The sequence below is a fragment of the Pagrus major genome, chromosome 16 (genome assembly GCF_040436345.1).
Source record: "Pagrus major chromosome 16, Pma_NU_1.0".
In the NCBI taxonomy this organism is placed as follows: Eukaryota; Metazoa; Chordata; class Actinopteri; order Spariformes; family Sparidae; genus Pagrus; species Pagrus major.
Window position 1 is genome coordinate 3,439,949 of NC_133230.1, and position 17,325 is coordinate 3,457,273.

The 17,325-nt window shown below is 41.8% G+C and overlaps 2 protein-coding genes across 7 annotated transcripts; one reads left to right on the forward strand and one right to left on the reverse strand.

The window, feature by feature from the left end:
- Positions 1 to 1,734: 1,734 nt before the first annotated feature.
- Positions 1,735 to 12,826, reverse strand: cdca4 (cell division cycle associated 4). Of its 6 annotated transcripts, none has more exons than XM_073482993.1 (3): positions 12,740 to 12,826; positions 10,779 to 10,885; positions 1,735 to 4,373 (listed from the first exon to the last, which is right to left on the reverse strand). In XM_073482993.1, exons 2-3 carry the CDS (start codon positions 10,782 to 10,784, stop codon positions 3,432 to 3,434), a joined length of 948 nt encoding a protein of 315 aa, XP_073339094.1. In that variant the 5' UTR covers positions 10,785 to 10,885; positions 12,740 to 12,826; the 3' UTR covers positions 1,735 to 3,431. The 6 variants fall into 6 exon arrangements, with proteins under 6 accessions (XP_073339094.1, XP_073339095.1, XP_073339098.1 ...); XM_073482994.1 differs by lacking the exon at positions 12,740 to 12,826 and adding an exon at positions 11,724 to 12,116; XM_073482997.1 differs by lacking the exons at positions 10,779 to 10,885; positions 12,740 to 12,826 and adding exons at positions 4,716 to 4,853; positions 11,724 to 12,115.
- Positions 12,647 to 17,311, forward strand: LOC141010139 (activator of 90 kDa heat shock protein ATPase homolog 1-like). The gene is made up of 9 exons (XM_073482992.1): positions 12,647 to 13,166; positions 14,300 to 14,490; positions 14,744 to 14,826; positions 14,913 to 15,030; positions 15,184 to 15,275; positions 15,440 to 15,568; positions 15,700 to 15,801; positions 15,971 to 16,022; positions 16,871 to 17,311. The coding sequence occupies exons 1-9, from the start codon at positions 13,087 to 13,089 to the stop codon at positions 17,041 to 17,043; spliced, it is 1,020 nt and encodes a 339-aa protein (XP_073339093.1). The 5' UTR covers positions 12,647 to 13,086; the 3' UTR covers positions 17,044 to 17,311.
- The last annotated feature ends 14 nt before the right edge of the window (positions 17,312 to 17,325 follow it).

Here is a 17,325-nt window from a genome sequence, read left to right on the forward strand (position 1 = left end):
TCCTGGGAATGAGGCTCTGCAGCCAAACAACTGCACATTTACTGTAACTCATTTCTGGGTAATTAGCTCTGAATAAGAAGTAAAAAAGTTCAGGCGAGACTTCCCTAATGTCACCGTGAACAGGTTAGCTGTGTTCCAGGTCCTGATCTGCAAACAGACCGTCGTCCTGTTCAGCTGAAGAATGAAACTCTCTCTGCATATCTGACACAGAATCTCTCGGTCCAACTTCATCATGTGAGAGCACGTGAGGGCAAAGGTCCGACTGCAGCCAAACTGCAGCTGAGTCACAACTCATTCGCTTTCAGCATTTTCACAAATGAAAATCTGCTCACAGAAATACTTCTCAGTGGTGTCGCGGTGCCCTTTAACAGAGCGTCTAACCTTCAGGATCGATCTGATTTTGACAGCTGCCAAGTGAAGTGCATTTTTAGGACAAATCCTGCAGTTGCAGCACTGAAATCAAATCAAATTTAGACATTGAAATGGCTGAAATGAATACACCTTTGTTTTCCTAAACGTTTCCAACAATGTTGAACCCCTGAAAAATCCTTTTAATAAAGGTAATAGTGCGTTTTCATTCGGTCACGTCACTATGACTTCTGGGAAAGTTGGCGAACGTGACTAAACATAACATAAATAATCAGCAATGGTGGTTGTTTAACAATGAGGACAACAACTCCCATGATCCCTTGCTTCTTATAGCTTCTGCTTCGTTTTGATTGAGAGACCCCAAGTGGCAGAAATTACATACTGTGCCTTTAAATAATTATTTTGTGTCAAGATTATAAATATGTATGTTTGGCCAGAGTCTTGATCTGGTCCACACCTCTTTGGTCTTTGGATTTGGCACAAGTACTGAAAAGTTGTTTACAATTTCCAGCCAAACATCTGCCCATTTCCTTATTTCCTCATACGGTAGCTGCCTCAATCAGTTTTCTATTGATCCGACTGAGAAGTGACAATCACGCTTGCATCTGAATAATCCATCATTTTAATCTACTTAAAAGTATTGTAAGATATCTTCTTCCTCTGCGCCATAGAGCTCATTAATGTAAAAACACATTAATGAGCCACACTTTTGTAGTGGGACACATTTTACTTCAATGTGATAAACATAGTCACAGTAGTGTATTTGTAACTGATCCTGCATAGACTACATATACTTGCAAGCTGTAAAAAGTCCCTAATAAATGCACTATTTAGTGCTTTTTGAGTAACATTTGCGAAAAAACACTTCACAGCTGTTTCAGGAAATCAACCTTTAAAAAAAAGGCTCAGTAAATTTTTGTTTTTAAAGGTGTGTCTTCCATGAAATGAATCCTCCGGGTTGAAAAGTATATACATCTCATTCATCTGTTCGCCTGCTGGGCCACAGACTAAAGAAAATGGCAGCTTGACTTTAGCCGTCAGTCTGAGATGTCCCTGTTAGATAAATGTGGTTTACCAAAGCAGCACAGTACGTAAAATAAGCACGTAAACACCGAGTTTATCTATTTATCTTTAACCATTTCGATTGTTGTTTGTCGATTTTACATAACACACAACCGCCAGTTGTCTACACAGAAGTAACTGTATAAAGTAGCTATATATATATATATATATATTTACTTACCATTTCACCCAAAAGCAGAAGTCAATACAGGTTTTTGATAAAAGCAGTTTTTTTTAAAAAAAGGGAAACAATAAACCTTCATAGAAAGTCCTAAACTAAGCGATCCAATAAACACCACACAGTCAATAGTTGCACCTTTTATTATAAAAAATATTTACAAAGATGCTACAATGTTTTTTCCTTAATATAAAAAAATGCATACATTTTACAACGGTAATTAGTCTTTGAAGTTCTAGCTCCCATTCAGACCAGAGTGACATCCTTCAGGAGTGTTGTGGTAAGGTATTAAGCGTGTCGTAATACTGTATTTTTGTCAATACATTTTGTTTGCCTGAGTTAATCTCTTCATCGTAAGGAACAATTTTGAAAAATGCATTTGATTTTCCACATCTTTAGGAGAAAGGCAACTGTTTGCATAAAAGGAATTAAAGGACATTTGAGTCGTATACAATCATTTTGAAACACGTTATGACAGAGCTGCATAGTGACTTGAATAGTAACCCGGTTTTTTATTATTACTGATAATAATTACAAAAAAAAAAAAATGTGAGGAATAAATAGGTACTGCATTCAAAAAACGGAGGGCGAAATTTGGATAAATATAATTTCATCAGGCCTCGTGGTTGATTTGAAGTCAATGTGGCGTGTCTGTACCTAGATATAATAAATACAATAAATAAAACAACAATAAATTAGGTTGGGTTAACACACAGAATTCTTCATTTGCAGTATGAACAAATGAGAGAAAGAAATATGGCTTCTTGATGCAGTTATCACCCCGTGGTTTCTCCAAATGCTTCAGGAAAAGCTGTTATTATTATTGTTATTAGATCTGTATGTAAAGCAGGGCAGGAAACTTACTCTGGGTACTGTTAACTCACCAGAAACAGTCCAATCTTAAACCCGGTAAGTAATTTCCCTGTCCTGCATAAAGCTTTAAGAAAAATGAAAGAACAGCGCCTATAAAGTGTGACAATGCCAGCCCTGACACCTGTTACAGTCGACTTGTTATACCAAACCATGGGAAGACACTGTCTCGAGTCTGGCTACATTAAAATCTTAAAAACCGCCTGGGAGGGAAAAATAAAAATAATATCAAATGATACTTGCAAAATCCCCCAGCTGTATAATGCAAAAAATATATTTCTATATACACATACGTACATATACATATATTCCATTCATAATTGCTCAAATCTTTAGGAAAATATGCATTGATTCATAGATTTGGATTTACAATTTGTTCTGGTTTTCTGATGCATGTAGTGTGATGAATTGTTCCTCAGTCCATGTAACAATAAATAGAGATGGACAAAATGGCAGAGAGTACGACCAGACGGAGCTAGTATGACAGAATGTATGACAGACGTAAACATGGAAAGTACGTAAATAAGAATGCATCATGGTATAGGTAATTATCTTTGCCTTCTCACAGATATTGTCATGTTTTGGATTTCATCAACAAAGTAGGAAACTAACCGCTTTGCCCACAGGCCGCGTAGGCGTGTGAATCCCAAAATTCATTAAATTTCACCCTCACTGTTTGTTGCCAATTACATGGTTTTTTTGTTTAATAAAAGATGAAAAGGTCCCAACAGCAGCTGCCGACTTGCCTAAGCGGCCGTTAGAGCGGACTAACTACACCTCTAACAGCCGATCCCAAAATCTACTTGGCTTGCTGTTAATTTCCCACCTTGCCCCAAAACCTCCAACAATCTCCATGTGTAACAATACCACATACAGAACATGCACATGTGTACTGTGCATAGTCTGGAAAGAGTCTGAGGGATCAGTACAGGCCAAAGGAATGTTCTGAGTTTCAGGATCCCACTATGATCTCCATGATGTGGTCCAGTTCATTCAGGTCTGACCTGCAGCTCGAGCTGGAGCTCAGGGTGGTCGGCCCGTGGGAGGAAAGGCTCTCCAGCAGATCGTAAGGCCCCATCTTTGGGGCGCTCTGCATGCCTGTCAGCACCGTATCGAGGTCATAGTAGGACGGGTCCACGTCTGAAAACAGTTCCTCGAGCGCAGGGTCAGGGGGCGGCGCCGGGTGCTTGATCTCAAAAGTCCCAAAAACCTGCTCCCCTGTCCTGGAGTCTGCGCTCAGGTGGTCCCGGTCTCCCTCCTCTCCCTCCGACACACACTCCTCGCTGTCCTCGTCTTCATCCTCCTCGCACTCACCTTCTTCCTCTTCCTCCTCCCAGCACGGTCCCATGCCGAATGGACCTGCCAGGTAAGAAGCAGAGGACAGCTGGGGGGAGACGGGCGACAAAGTGGACATGGTGACCTCTGTCTCAACGTCTCCCTCCATCACCACCTCCTCGGCGTGGTAGCCTTCCTCCAGACCAACCACTGAGAAGGGCTTCGGGCTCTGCCCGGCCTGAGCTGCTGCGTCCGTCTGCCGGCACAGCACCTCGGTAGCCACCAGGCGGTCTGCGGGACACTGCGCAGCTGCCAGGGCCTGGGTCATTATCTGCCAGGTGCCGTCCTGGGTCATCTCCTCCTGGATCTGCCGCACCGTGTTAGCGATGAGCACTGAGCGGCACAGGTTTGGCTCCACCAACATGTGGCAGAGCTGCAGCTTGATCAGCGACATGTCAAGCAGCGACTGCCTCTGCAGGCTGTAAGAGGACGTCAGCGTCCGAGCCGCCACCGCTGCCGCTGATGAAGCTGCTGACGGGCCCTGGTCACTGCTGGAGACCGGCTCCTCCCCGGAGTCTGAGAACTTGCGCTTGGTGCCCTTCGGGAACATGTTGTCTCTCTGTGGTGATGGCGAGGAGACAGAAACACAGTCAGATATCCAACAGCGACACTTATCTGAACATCAACTAATTGATCACTCTGACAAACACACAAAATGCTTGAATGTCACTAGCTAAGATCAAAGTGAAAAGAATAAGTGCCATGTAATTAATTATGTGAATGTGTGATGTAGTGAGGCTATGTGACGTAGTATTTGTGTGTGGACATGAGGGAGCTAGGGCTACAATCTGCTCAACAGCAGCTGTGACTTTATCAATAAACTCTACAGGTTTTAACTCTGTATGAACTACAGTAAACAGTAAATTGTTTGTTGTAGTTTTTTTCTTAAAGTTTGCTATACCTTTCCTGTTGAGAGGCACAGGCAATAGCAATGCAGCTTGGTCCCGGCTGCAACGCTTCAAGTACTTTTGTACGAGCGACAAGCAGCTTTTGTTCAGCACCATTTCTGCCCATTTTAGGCCAGTCAGAGGCAAGACTCCTGCTGGGCGGAACAACCACACTTTTAACAGACCACTGAGCCACCGAAAATAGCATGGTTACCAACTAAAAGCCGACGCTGCATCAAAGTAAGCACAGACTAGAGAGACCTTTGTCAGAAAACAAAAACAGCACTCAAGTTACATGATCAGTGCACTTATATTCTTTCCCACTGCCACCTGTGATCAAGAAAATATCCTAATCAATAAGGTGCTTTTAAGGGGTAAAAGTGATAAAAAATGTGGAAAATAACATTCACAATAATCACAATATAACATACCACCATGATCCACTAATGTTTACAAGGGATATCAGGTTTCCAGGTCTACACACGACACGCTTCAAAAACTAGTAGAACAAGATTTTCACTTTCTCTTCACTGAGGGAGGGGAAGAAAAGTAGAGTCAACTTCCTTATTACACACCGTTTGGAGTACACAGATGTCTTAAGAGGAACAAAACAACAGTCCTGCCAACATTAAAGGCCCTCTGACTCCCCAAAATAAACGGGATGCAAGTAAATAGGAGACTGAGCTCTGAACTGCAGCCTGTGGCATTTAATTTTCCATCAGACAGAAAAATAGTTTGCAGTGTCCGGCTGTGTCCTCTGTGTAAAAACCTGCGGGCAGGGCGTTTGGGTGAGTGATTCCACTTGCTCCAATTTTCTATTTGTGATACATTTTTTTATGAAATAATCACAAAAAAGTAAAACCAGGGGTACAATGAAAACAGTACTGATACATGTTGGATTGTAAAAAATATAGCATCAAGGTTTACAGAACACAAAAAACAACAGAAAGTTGTTAATTTTTACAAAAAACGTCCCACTTTTCTGCGGTTATTCTCACACTTCATCTCCATACCAACAAAGAAGAATGGTTTTCTTTAAATATTCATCTCAGGATGCCAGACAAAACTCACTAAAGCCCTATGATCTGTGGAAAACACATACTATTTTACAATTAAAGACATTGTCGCAAAGATTTTTGCAGCCAGAAACAGGGATGACAAAAATGTAACATTTTACATTTAATCAACATATAATCAAACATGTAATCAAACAATTGTATGACTTCTAATCAGGAAATGGTTGCAAACTCGTCGTCACTTCAATAGAGGGAGAGGTACCGTGCTTCTTTACACATACAAAGAAACCTGACATAAAACGAGAAAAAGGGATTACATTACAGCTACCGTCCTCCCGTGATTGATCAGATGGATTATCTGGAATCAGCACCGTGTTGTAAAAAAGTTATAACCCATACCAAAAAAAACAAGGAAGTGGATCTAATGAGTCCTCGCTTGAATACAGAACAACATTTCCTGACAGTGGACAGAATAGGAAAAAAAAAAAAGTCATTTATGAAGGTACCCGGAGATCTAAAAATACAAAAGGGTGAGAAAACAATTATAGACATGTGTTGTCTTCCTTGTGTGGTGCGTTTGTGCTGGCCCCTGTTAAACAAGAGACACTAGAGAGCACTATCTCCCTGAAGGAAAAACAACAACAATGTGTAAAAGTTCAAATAGGAAATGAGATATACAACCAGGGAGACCTACAACCTGAGAGAAAGCACACTGCACAGAGAATTAAAAAACAGTTTTGGACATGACATATATAGATAAAAGTGGTTTTTGAACACCCTATAGGTTAGCATTTTGGGGTTAAATCTCAGGGAAACTACTAAATCTACAAAAGCAATGTCCAATATTGATTTAAATAATTTCTTGATTGTAAAAAAGGGCCTACGTCAGACTGTTTAAACCTGATTATTCTGTTGTTGCACCTGTAGCAGACAAACTAAGTCACACAACCAATGCAAAAAAAACAGTGTGCATGCAGAATTTTACGCATTACTTGTATTAATAAGGACATATTAATAACGCCAATAGTGCTACAATGATTGTAAGTGCATAGTAACCAAAAAATTACAGCCTTGGGTGGATTTCTTGTACAAAAACATCATAAATGTGTTATTGTGCATCACTTTTAACCAACATGTTGATTTTAAGACATACTTTGTCTGCTATAGATGCTTCATTGCAGTGCCTAGGATTAATTAATTCAATAAAAATCACACGTCCCTGTTACTGTATATGCTTAACAGTTAAGTTAGTCACATTAACATGACAAGATTTAACAAGAAAATGCTGACACACACACATGATGTTCAAAAAACTTGTCTGGCAGAAATCAGGAAATGAGTAATCAAGTGCAAACGGAAAAAAAAAAAATCCACTCATTGCAAATTAGGCAAGTACTACTAAGTATTACACAATAATGCACACGTATACTACAGTGTTATGTATATAAAAACACAAGTGTACTGTGGTTAAACAGAGCTGCTGTATTATGCTAGGAGCCAGAAGCCAAACAAAATGCAGGCTCGCTTTACGTCAATGGCTCCTAGCATGCCCCATCCCCCACTGCTCGCTGAAAACCAGCACTTTCACAGCACGCCGTGCTAAATTAATAAATAAACTCTAAACACGGCGGCGTTAATTTTACAGCATCTCCATCAAAAATGTCACACAACCACCATCAGCCGCCCGCTTGGAGGCCGTGTGGCCGCCGGAGCGAGCGGCGGGGAGCCGCTGGCCGCGACTGCCGCATGCTTTGTCTTTTCAGCATCAGAGCCACCGAGCGACAATGAGGCCATTTTGCGCTAGTAGCTAACAGCTAGCCGGCTAGCTATGCTACGGATCTGACTTTACGCTTATGGAGGCAGCCCCCTTGCTAGCTAGCTAGCTAACTGTGGCCAAGATGTTCAGTGAAACGGAAAAAAAAAAAAAAAAAAACCGATGCCTCCGCGGAGGTAACAAAACGTTTGGCGATCGTCTCAGCGTGGCCTTCTTTGGCTAATTCCCCCCTTTTTTTAAAACACACACACACACACAAAATGAATGCTAGCAAGCGTGAAGCTAATTAGCCAAAAAGCGCCCACCCACACATCCTCCGCGGTCCTTCCTCCTTTCTAGCCAAAAACAAGAGTTCTTTCGCCGCGGCCGGGCTGCTAAGTTCCCCCCTAAAAAAAAACCCAAAACAACAAACGCTCACCCGGGGTAGCTGGTCTATCGACGGGTGGTGTTGGGGAGCAGCCGTACTCACCTCGTGTTTGTGTTATTTTATTCCCGTCTCGGTCATAGGATCGACGGCAGGGAAAGCGGAGATCAGGTTCAGATGAGATCATTCATGCCACGGCTTCAAAAACTGAACTACCTCTGTCCTGCTGCTGCTGCGGAGCGGACGGCAGGAGGGGAGGCAGGCAGGCAGGCAGGCAGGGAGGCAGGGAGGGGGAGGGGAGCCGACAACAGCCAGCCATATGCCTGGGATTCCTCTCTAATCATTGCTGCCTGCTTTTCTCTCCCACTAATGCTTTAATGTCGCAAACAAAGTGAAAGCCTGTCTGTGGCATCGACAACAACAAACAAACAAACAAACAAAAAAATATATATATATGTACAAGGTTTTAGAAGTTATTGTGGATGTTTTTTTGTTTTTTTTAATCAAAAGAAACACAAACAATTAGTGTTTTGTGTTTCTGATGTTTAGATTATTCTGATACATAAATAACATTATTACCTGCCGGTGGAAATATGTACTCAAGTACTGCACTGAAGCACCATTTTGAGGTACTTTTACTGTATTCTTTATTAGACTTAAACTCCACTAACACGTTGTACTTTATACTTATTTCTTCTTTCATCAAACGCACCACGAGGAACTTTAAACTGGTTATGAAACGGTTTCAGTTTAACGCCGATGCATCTGTGTGACCTACATACTCGCAAACTAGACCATCAGGGAGGAAACTGGCTATTTCTATATATTTATTGCACTTATTCTGACTAACTCTGGTTTCTGATCTGCTGCTGCTGCACATTATGAACCATCCAGACCTCAGGGGTCGTCAGGTACACGTCTGCTTTCAGGCACTAGACTCAAAACTAAACACGGAGACGCAGCGTTCAGTCATTGAAGCAATTTTAAGACTCTGAACGGCACTGTGACTTTTATTCTTTAGTCTCGTCTCTTTTAAACCTCTTCTGTTTTTAGCTTATTCTACTATATTGTTTTTAATGTCTTTTAATGTAATTTTATGCCCCTGTAAAGCACTTTGAGTTGCCTTTTGTCTGAATTGTGCTATACAGATTAACTTGCCTCACCTTACCTGTCGCCAGGTCGGATCCCGACTCATGCAGGTTGTATAAATCACAAAATTCAAACTATTTTGTACGGCGAGGTGCTGAGGATGAATTGAGGAGTCTCACGGCCTGAGGAGGGAAGCTGGTCTGTAGTCCGGTGGTACAGCACTAATAATCTATAATGCATCATCTAAGGCTACGTTCAGATCCAGATAAACGCAGGTCCTCCCATTCATTTCAATGAGAGTAGGCCATTTTGGCGGTGGCGATGCTAGCTGCAGGGGTTACGAAAAAAGAAAATGTTTGGAGAAACGCCGCGCGACAGTCACACTGGCCAATCACAATAGCTGGCATTCATGTGTTATTCACACAGTTTGGCATTGTGGATCAGTTTAAAGGTCCTATTTGTAAGAAAAGTTGATTTTTGAGTCTCACTCCCGGCTCGTTGGACACGTTGGGTTGGTGGCCGACACGTCCTACAATCCCTGAGTGTCAGAATCTGACGAGTTAGGACTAAAAAAATCAACTTTTCTTACAAATAGGACCTTTAAAACACTTTTTTTGAATCTGTGGAGGCCGACGTTCGCTGTCGGACTGCATGCTTAACCTACATTTGCAGAGGCGTGACCGCAGATCTTAAACAGAGCAGAACGCGTCAGGAGCAGGGTGTGTTATTTAGCATGGCTAAATGCTACAGAGGGGACACAACAGTCTGTGTAGCGTGATGTTTTACTTGCGATCACTCGGTTTGGTTTTGTGCCCTAGTTTAAAACACAGTAATGATCTGCCTGGCATTCTGGTTGTTTACTGTTATTTTAAATCTGTCTATGTGGACAGAAGATCAGTAGTGGGAACGCAGCAGCTTCGCCTCTCGGCAAACCCAACGCATCACACACGCGGTCACACGCCGCCACACAAACCTGATTTGGTCTGAGTGTTTTCTAAGAGAAGGTTTGTGGCCACAGACAACAAGCAGTGTCAAGTTGGGGCCTCATGTCAGGTTCCAGATGTCGAGCTTTGAGCATTTCCCCACAAAACGTTTCGTTTGAATAACTGTTCAAGGCCCAAAGAGGTATAATTTTCCAGTGTTTCACAAAAAATACAAACATATACTCATATAATCATCTCCAGAACCCCTCAAGTTCATCCCATGATCCTTTGGATCAGTACAATCCTACTTACACGTCAATATATATTACTTACTTTACCTTTAATACTAAAAAGTGCATTTTGCTGATGATACTTTTGAAGGACATTTACTTGTAATAGAGTATTTTAAGCTTGTTGTAGTGGTACTTTAACATTATCATCACCACAGCTACATGAGCAGACATACAGTTTACATCCTACTGCATCATAATACATCATCACATAAATCATAATTAACTGTATTAGCAGTATTTCACACAGTAGTGACAATATATCTTTAAAAACATCACAACAGTCACCTTAAAGTTGCATCATTTGGGACTCTTGCACCAGATTTTCACCACAAATCAATGTATTCATAGAAAATTCTGTACTTGTGTAATAAACTTGATACCAGCGCACTGATCTGTCTTGCTGTTTTTGATATAAGGCGAGTTATACAACATTTAATAATTTTCCTCCATTGAAAGATGTACTTTTGTCAGTGTGTCTTAAGAAGACAGTGGACAAAATATTTCATCTTTCTGGACGGAGCACTTCCAGCTATTTTAAATTATTGTCTTTATCCAGGAGTTCTTGTGAATGGATGTGTGTGTCACTACAGGCAATATACAGTCACTTATCAACCTAACCTGCATGTTTATGGTCTGTGAGAGCAAACTGAAGAAACTAACTCGACGATCTCCTCGTGAGTTTGAAGTCCTTTTTCTGATGCAACAGCTGCTGCACCACCACGTCTCTGTAAGGAAACCAGTTACAAAAATGTTTGGTTAACAGACTGTAAAAAGACAAGTAAATAATGTTTAGTTTTTCTTAATTTGTGCTTATTCTCTCCTGTTTATACTGACAAACACTGACGGACAGGTTTTTCATTATTGATTACACATTGGCATATTTCAGTACTATTTTAATAAGGAGATGAATGCAGAGATGGAGCTTTTTGGTGGGACTTATTGACCCTCTCTGAATACAACTGCTGATTACAAATTGCAGAAAATAAGAGGACATAATCGAGACTAAGTGTAAATGTCATTTATGTTTGTTGTTAGTTTTAACACCAGGTGTCAACAAGGTCTTAAAATGACGTGTATTCACCTCTATTTGGGTTTCAAAGCTCATAATTTACAAGATGAATTGAGTGTCAAAATCTTCCCTTTTGCACATCACTGACATATTTAGCAGCCGAGTTTAGTCTTTTCAGTCGTGTTGTTTTTCTCTCTCTAATGCCATGACTACCACATGTAACACCCTTTGAATCAGAGAGGTGTAATTATCAGTAATTATCTGCGCTGCTGATGCTTATTACCTCTGCCATGGAGGTTTTTGTTTTCAACGTTGGTAATTAGTTTAATCTGTCCTCCTATTAACGGTGTTTTTCAGAAACCTTAAGACATATTTGAACGTTTTTGGGGAAGATCGGGCTTCAATCAAAAGACAGCTGATTAGATCTGATTGATGGGATCAGGACAATAATTACTCCTCCTGGATGTTGTTAAAATTCACACAGTTAATGAAAGTGATTGAAAAGATGTAAAACAAGTGTTTTCTCCGTTATGCAGTACGAGTTAAACACTCACCAGCCGATTCGAAGTAAACACAGAGCCTCAATAACGTTAAAAACTACTGCACTTCATGTAGTTGAACTGGTTCCAGGGTCCTGGTATTGTTCATGCTGGTTCACTGTCCTGGAACCGAGCCATCCTTAACAAAATGTCTTTCACTGGTGCTTATCCTGCTCATTGACTAAATCCTATTTTAACCCCTACCCCTCACTTTTGTGTGACCCTCAGAAGAGAGGAACAAGGGGTAGTGGTTGAAACGTCCCCATGAAAGCGACTTTGCTGCTGGATTTTAGATCAAATTTGGGCAACATTAGCCATCAAGCGGACGCTGCATCACTGAAATACATGAAAATGCAGGACTGTCATAAACTTGAGCTACCTAGCTTGTTAGCTACGGAGACCTCAGCTACTAGAAGCAATTTGTTTTCCCCCGGTTTGAATTGTGCCTCTGTCAAAACCTCAGTTTGGACTTTGCCCTCGGCACGAACACTCGAAATGGAGGGGTAGGGCTGAGGGGGGTATTGTGCTTGGGTCAAAATGTCTGCCGTGAAAAGCGTCTGTAGGAGGATGAGGGGTGTAACTCAAGTAAACCAGCAGAAGAAGGCGGTGTGTTTACTGGGGAAACTACAAGTCGCCTGTACAAGCGCTGCCACTGAGTGCAGAAGAAGCCAGAAATGCGCTGCAGCCTGCGTTACAGCAAAGGTTACAGCGCAGGGCTTGTATCTACACCATGGACCAAAAATCAAGCTTAATGCAGCGTTATGGGCATGATCCCTCACTGGCTTCCCAGCGGTAAACACTAGCCAATTGTCTGATTATTAAATGTTGGAAAAGTGTGAAAAAGGCTCATGGGAAGGTCGTCAGAAGCCTCCCAAAAGCTGGAACCAGATTTTTTGTTGTTGTTGTTGTTGTTGATTTTATCCTCATTTATATTCATTATATAACTGATTGTTTAATAGCTTAAGCTTTGCATGTCATTTTCACTAAGCCAGCTAATCAAATTAGCATTAGCCTCGCAGAATTAGGCATACCGTCCTTGAACGCATCTCCGAGACACCAGGAGAGCGGACATTTGGCTGATAACAGACCCGGTCCTGTCTCGGGGTGGTGTTATCTAGCGTGTCTTTAGCTCCAGAGGTCCTTCTTCTTCTTCTCTGAAGGCGGAAGTAGTCTCCGCGAATGAACTTCCGGGGGGGGACATTGTCGCCTCGTCCCACAAAGTTCCGCTTCCAGCATTTTCTGTGCGCGGCGGATAAAGGCAGCGCAGCCGAGGCTTCTAGAAGCAACGTGCACCGGACACTCGCCGGCAAAACGAGCCTCCTCCGTCTCCCTCTCTGCCCACAAACACCGACACTTTCCAACCACCTGAGCGGACAACATGGCCAAGTGGGGCGAAGGGGACCCTCGTTGGATTGTTGAGGAGAGAGCCGATGCGACAAATGTCAACAACTGGCACTGGTGAGACTTTAATAAAGGACACTGACTGCTAGCTAAGCTAGCGCGCTAATGCTAACATCACACATCCAGCTCGGATTCGTGTCAAGCTGCAGCTGCTCTTCGTGGGTTTTTGGTCATCTGTGCAGGCGTGTTTATATTAGGATACTATCTATAAATAGCCCAGAGTGTAAAATATTGAATATTATTGTAGTAAATGATCACATTTGATGGATGAAGCTAAGTTAACCCTGTGATCGCTTTCAAGTTAGCTTAGCCCGTAGCTGGCTAACGCTGCTGTAGCTTCAAATGAATGCAATGAGGTTGTTAGCCTAGCCTTGGTGTGTCTGCTTACAATACACGTGTTTCAGTGTAATAACGTACTGTAGATTGTCATCAGATGGTTAATTAGTCTTCAGCTCCTGTAATTACACCTGAAGTAGCCCCATTTTAAAAGTGACAGCAGTGCTCATCTTATAGCTTGTAGCTGCTAGCTCAAAATATGTTTAATAGAGCCTGATTTTAATGTCCTCACTGGTGTTTCTCTCTTATTAGCACGGAGTGGTAGTAATATACTCACTGAACTGTGTGCTGCTTTTAAGTGTTTCCCCACTGTAACCTAATTCACTTCTGTGGGAACATAATTCAGTTCAGAAATCTTTATCTTCACCTGACATATCTACAGAGTTTAGCAGCGCAATAACACTTGTTATTGTATATAAAACATTAGTATTCTTTCAAAAAAAGGAATGTATGCATGTAAAACAAGATTGAAAGATAGATTTTCCACACAGAGTCTCTTTCAGTAGCTTGTTCTCAAGGGAAAAGCTATTTATCATCATTGTATGTGAAGATTAATTAAAGTCTTGAGTGATTTGCAAAGCTGCATTAGTTGCTAATGATCACACTCAACACTGCTGCATTACAGCAAAGTGTCCACAGCTGGTTGTTGTATGAATCTGGCAAGAATATGATATTTGTAAATCGCTACATTCTGATTCTGTCTTGAAGATAAGTTGGTAATTAGTGTAATGATATCTGCTGTCAGCGTAGTAAACAAACATGAAACGGTATGGAAATGAAGAACAGTAGATTTGTGTTGTGCACCTGTTTTGGATTCGCTCTCTCATCGCTGCGCTCTCTGTTGGACTTTTCAGGACCGAACGAGATGCAACAAACTGGTCATCGGACAAATTAAAATCGCTGATGCTCGGGATAAGCGTGGAGAACGACGAGGGGAGCTGCGAGGTGACAGAAGTCAGCAAGGTGGAAGGAGAAGCCTCGATTAACAACCGCAAAGGGAAACTTATTTTCTTTTACGAATGGAACCTGAAAGCTACTTGGACCGGTAAGCAGGAGACTAGGAGATATGTGTGAAACTTTGCTGCTATCACTGCTGAATGAATACAGAGGAAATGATCAGGAGACAAACCCAATCACCCGTATCTCTCAAACACTTCTTAAAATAGAAGTTAGTACAGGACAGTAACTCCAGAGCTGATCAAAAAAAAAGGTTTTCTTTTGTCACCAGTATTGAAAAGAAGTTGGACCGAAGCAGCTTTGAATCTGTGCTGACATCTGTACGCTCTTTATTTCACCAGGGGAGTCGAAAGCAGGAATCAAATATAAAGGAACAATTGAAGTCCCGAACCTGTCTGATGAGAACGACATGGAGGATCTTGATGTGAGTTTCTCTGAAGAACTTGTGTGTAATGATTCTGAGTCGTGTGGGAACAGCGTGTTGATCCCCGTCCTGCGATCTTTGTCCAGATCTCCGTATCGTTGAACAAAGACGAACCTGAGACGCCGCTGACCGGCCTGATGAGGACAAAAGGAGCAGAGAAAATCCGTGAAGCCCTGGGAAGCTACGTTGGATTCTTGAAAACAGGTGAGTGAAATCAGTCGCAATCTTAAAGAAACAATCAGAGATCCAAACTGAGACAATCAGGTTCAGTTCACCACCAGAACTCACAACACAAGATCAGTTATCAGCCTCACAAAAGTTGGTTTTGAGCTAAATTTTGTGTCATTCTTATTGCAGAGTTCACACAGGGAATGATCCTGCCTACAGCCAACGGTATGGCCAAGCTTCAGTCCACATCGCAGTCCAAAGCCAAGCTGGATAAAACTCAAGTTAGTGCTCAGAATTACCTACAAACAGTCCCACTTTACATTTCCACACAGAGCTCTTGTCCCTGAATAATTTACTGTAACAGAAGCATCATTAATGAAGCGTCAGTGTTTTGCTTGCAGCAGATCTTCCCTCACCAGCCCTTTGTTCTCGTTGTGTGGAACAGATTTCATCCTCGAGCAGCACAGCTGTTCCAGTCAACACCGGCGTCAAGATCCCCACCTGTAAATTCAGCATGAGGGAAAAGTTCCTCACCTCTCCGGCTGATCTCTTCAGGGTCTTCCTCAACCAGGAGGTGAGCTTCACCTCTTTATCTGCTGTGTCTGACCCTGCTCGGGTTCAGGTTTCAACGAACGCTCACTTTATTCTCAGCGGCGTTACAGCCGAAAGAACGAGTCAACTAACGTGTTTGTTATAAACCTGCAGATGATCCAGGCGTTCACGCACGCTCCAGCCACAGTGGACGCAGAGAGAGGGGGAAAGTTTCGTCTGTTTGACGGAAACGTTCTCGGTGAATTCGCAGAGCTGGTAAGACTCAAGTTCAACAGTTTAAACCGTAAATAATATGGAATATATTCATGTTTGTATCAGTAATGCATCGTTAAAGATTAATTTACTTTTCTGGGTTTTTGTACATGTGTAATTTGTTGTGCTCGACCACATCACCTTCTGAAACAGTGACTCTTCTCTCCACCAGATACCTGATGAGAAAATAGTTATGAAGTGGAGGTATAACAACTGGCCCTGCGGTATGTTGATTTATATATTTTTATATTTAAAGAGACATTTTCCCTCGAATAAAACATCATTTGGATTAAAATTGTAGATTTATTTATTCAGACACATTAAGCTCAATCAGTTTTTGTACTAAAAACTACGTTTGCTGAAACACTTTTAGTAAAAATGGCTGCTGCTGTCACTCTCGCCAAGTCCACCAGACTCCATTTACAAAAACAGTAATTTTATCATCTTTAGACACTTCAAATGCTGCAGAAACAAAATAAAAGTCAGAAAAAAACTGTTCCAACAATCACCAACTCTCGTTTTTATCAAATTTAATCATTAATTAACGCATCCAACCTCCATCATGTTCCTCTACCAGTGTTGTCAACTGAGTGTTTTTATATTATGAGTGGAGTTGGTGATTGCTGGAAAAGACTAAAAAAGTTGTTTTTGGTGAGTTTTATTGTTTTCCTAAGTTTGGATAGGTGTGTTTTATGATGATAAAATAATTGTTTCTGTAAATGGAGTCTGGTTGCCATTTAGGATTACATTGCAGCATTTGTCATGACTAAAACCTCTGTACCAAGTAGTCATTAACACATCAAAATATCTAAGACATAAGCCCAAAATTTAGTAATTCAATCCAATCAACCTTTATTGATTGTCCATGAGACAAAATACTGAAACTCACCAGATAAGAAATAATTTAGAAATTGTCTAAATGTCCTTAACTGCAGAGGGTAGAATTAATACGTAAAGCACTAAGTCAGATGTTTGGGCTTGAGCTTACTCTTTACTAATAAAGTCTACAGGAGAACTTGGTGTACAACGTCAGACACTGGCGGTAACGTGTGCTCGTCTTTGTGCTCCTCAGAGCATTACTCGACGATTACGCTGACGTTCTTGGACCGGAGCAGCGAGACGGAGCTGAAGGTGGAGTGTCGAGGCGTCCCGGACAACGAGGAGGAGCGGACGAAAGAGGGCTGGAAGAGATACTACTTCGAGGCTATTAAACAGACTTTTGGCTACGGAGCGCGACTCTTCTGAAGACGGCGTACCGTAGCACTGTTTTCATTTCCGTTCTGAATTTTTAAGAAAACTTGTCCTTCAACCTGTCCGGCACGACGAGTCCCCGCTGTAAACTCATAACACGAGTTAACGAAAGAGACCGACGAGGCGAAGGCCGATCAGTCACCCGTGTGTGTGTGTGTACGTGTAAATGTTTTAATTTCTGAACATATTTAAATCTAGATTTCTCCCTGTCAGTATTCGGGTCAGTTGTTCAAAGGAGCGTAAATGGACTGTGCCTTTGGGACTCTGAATGGAAAA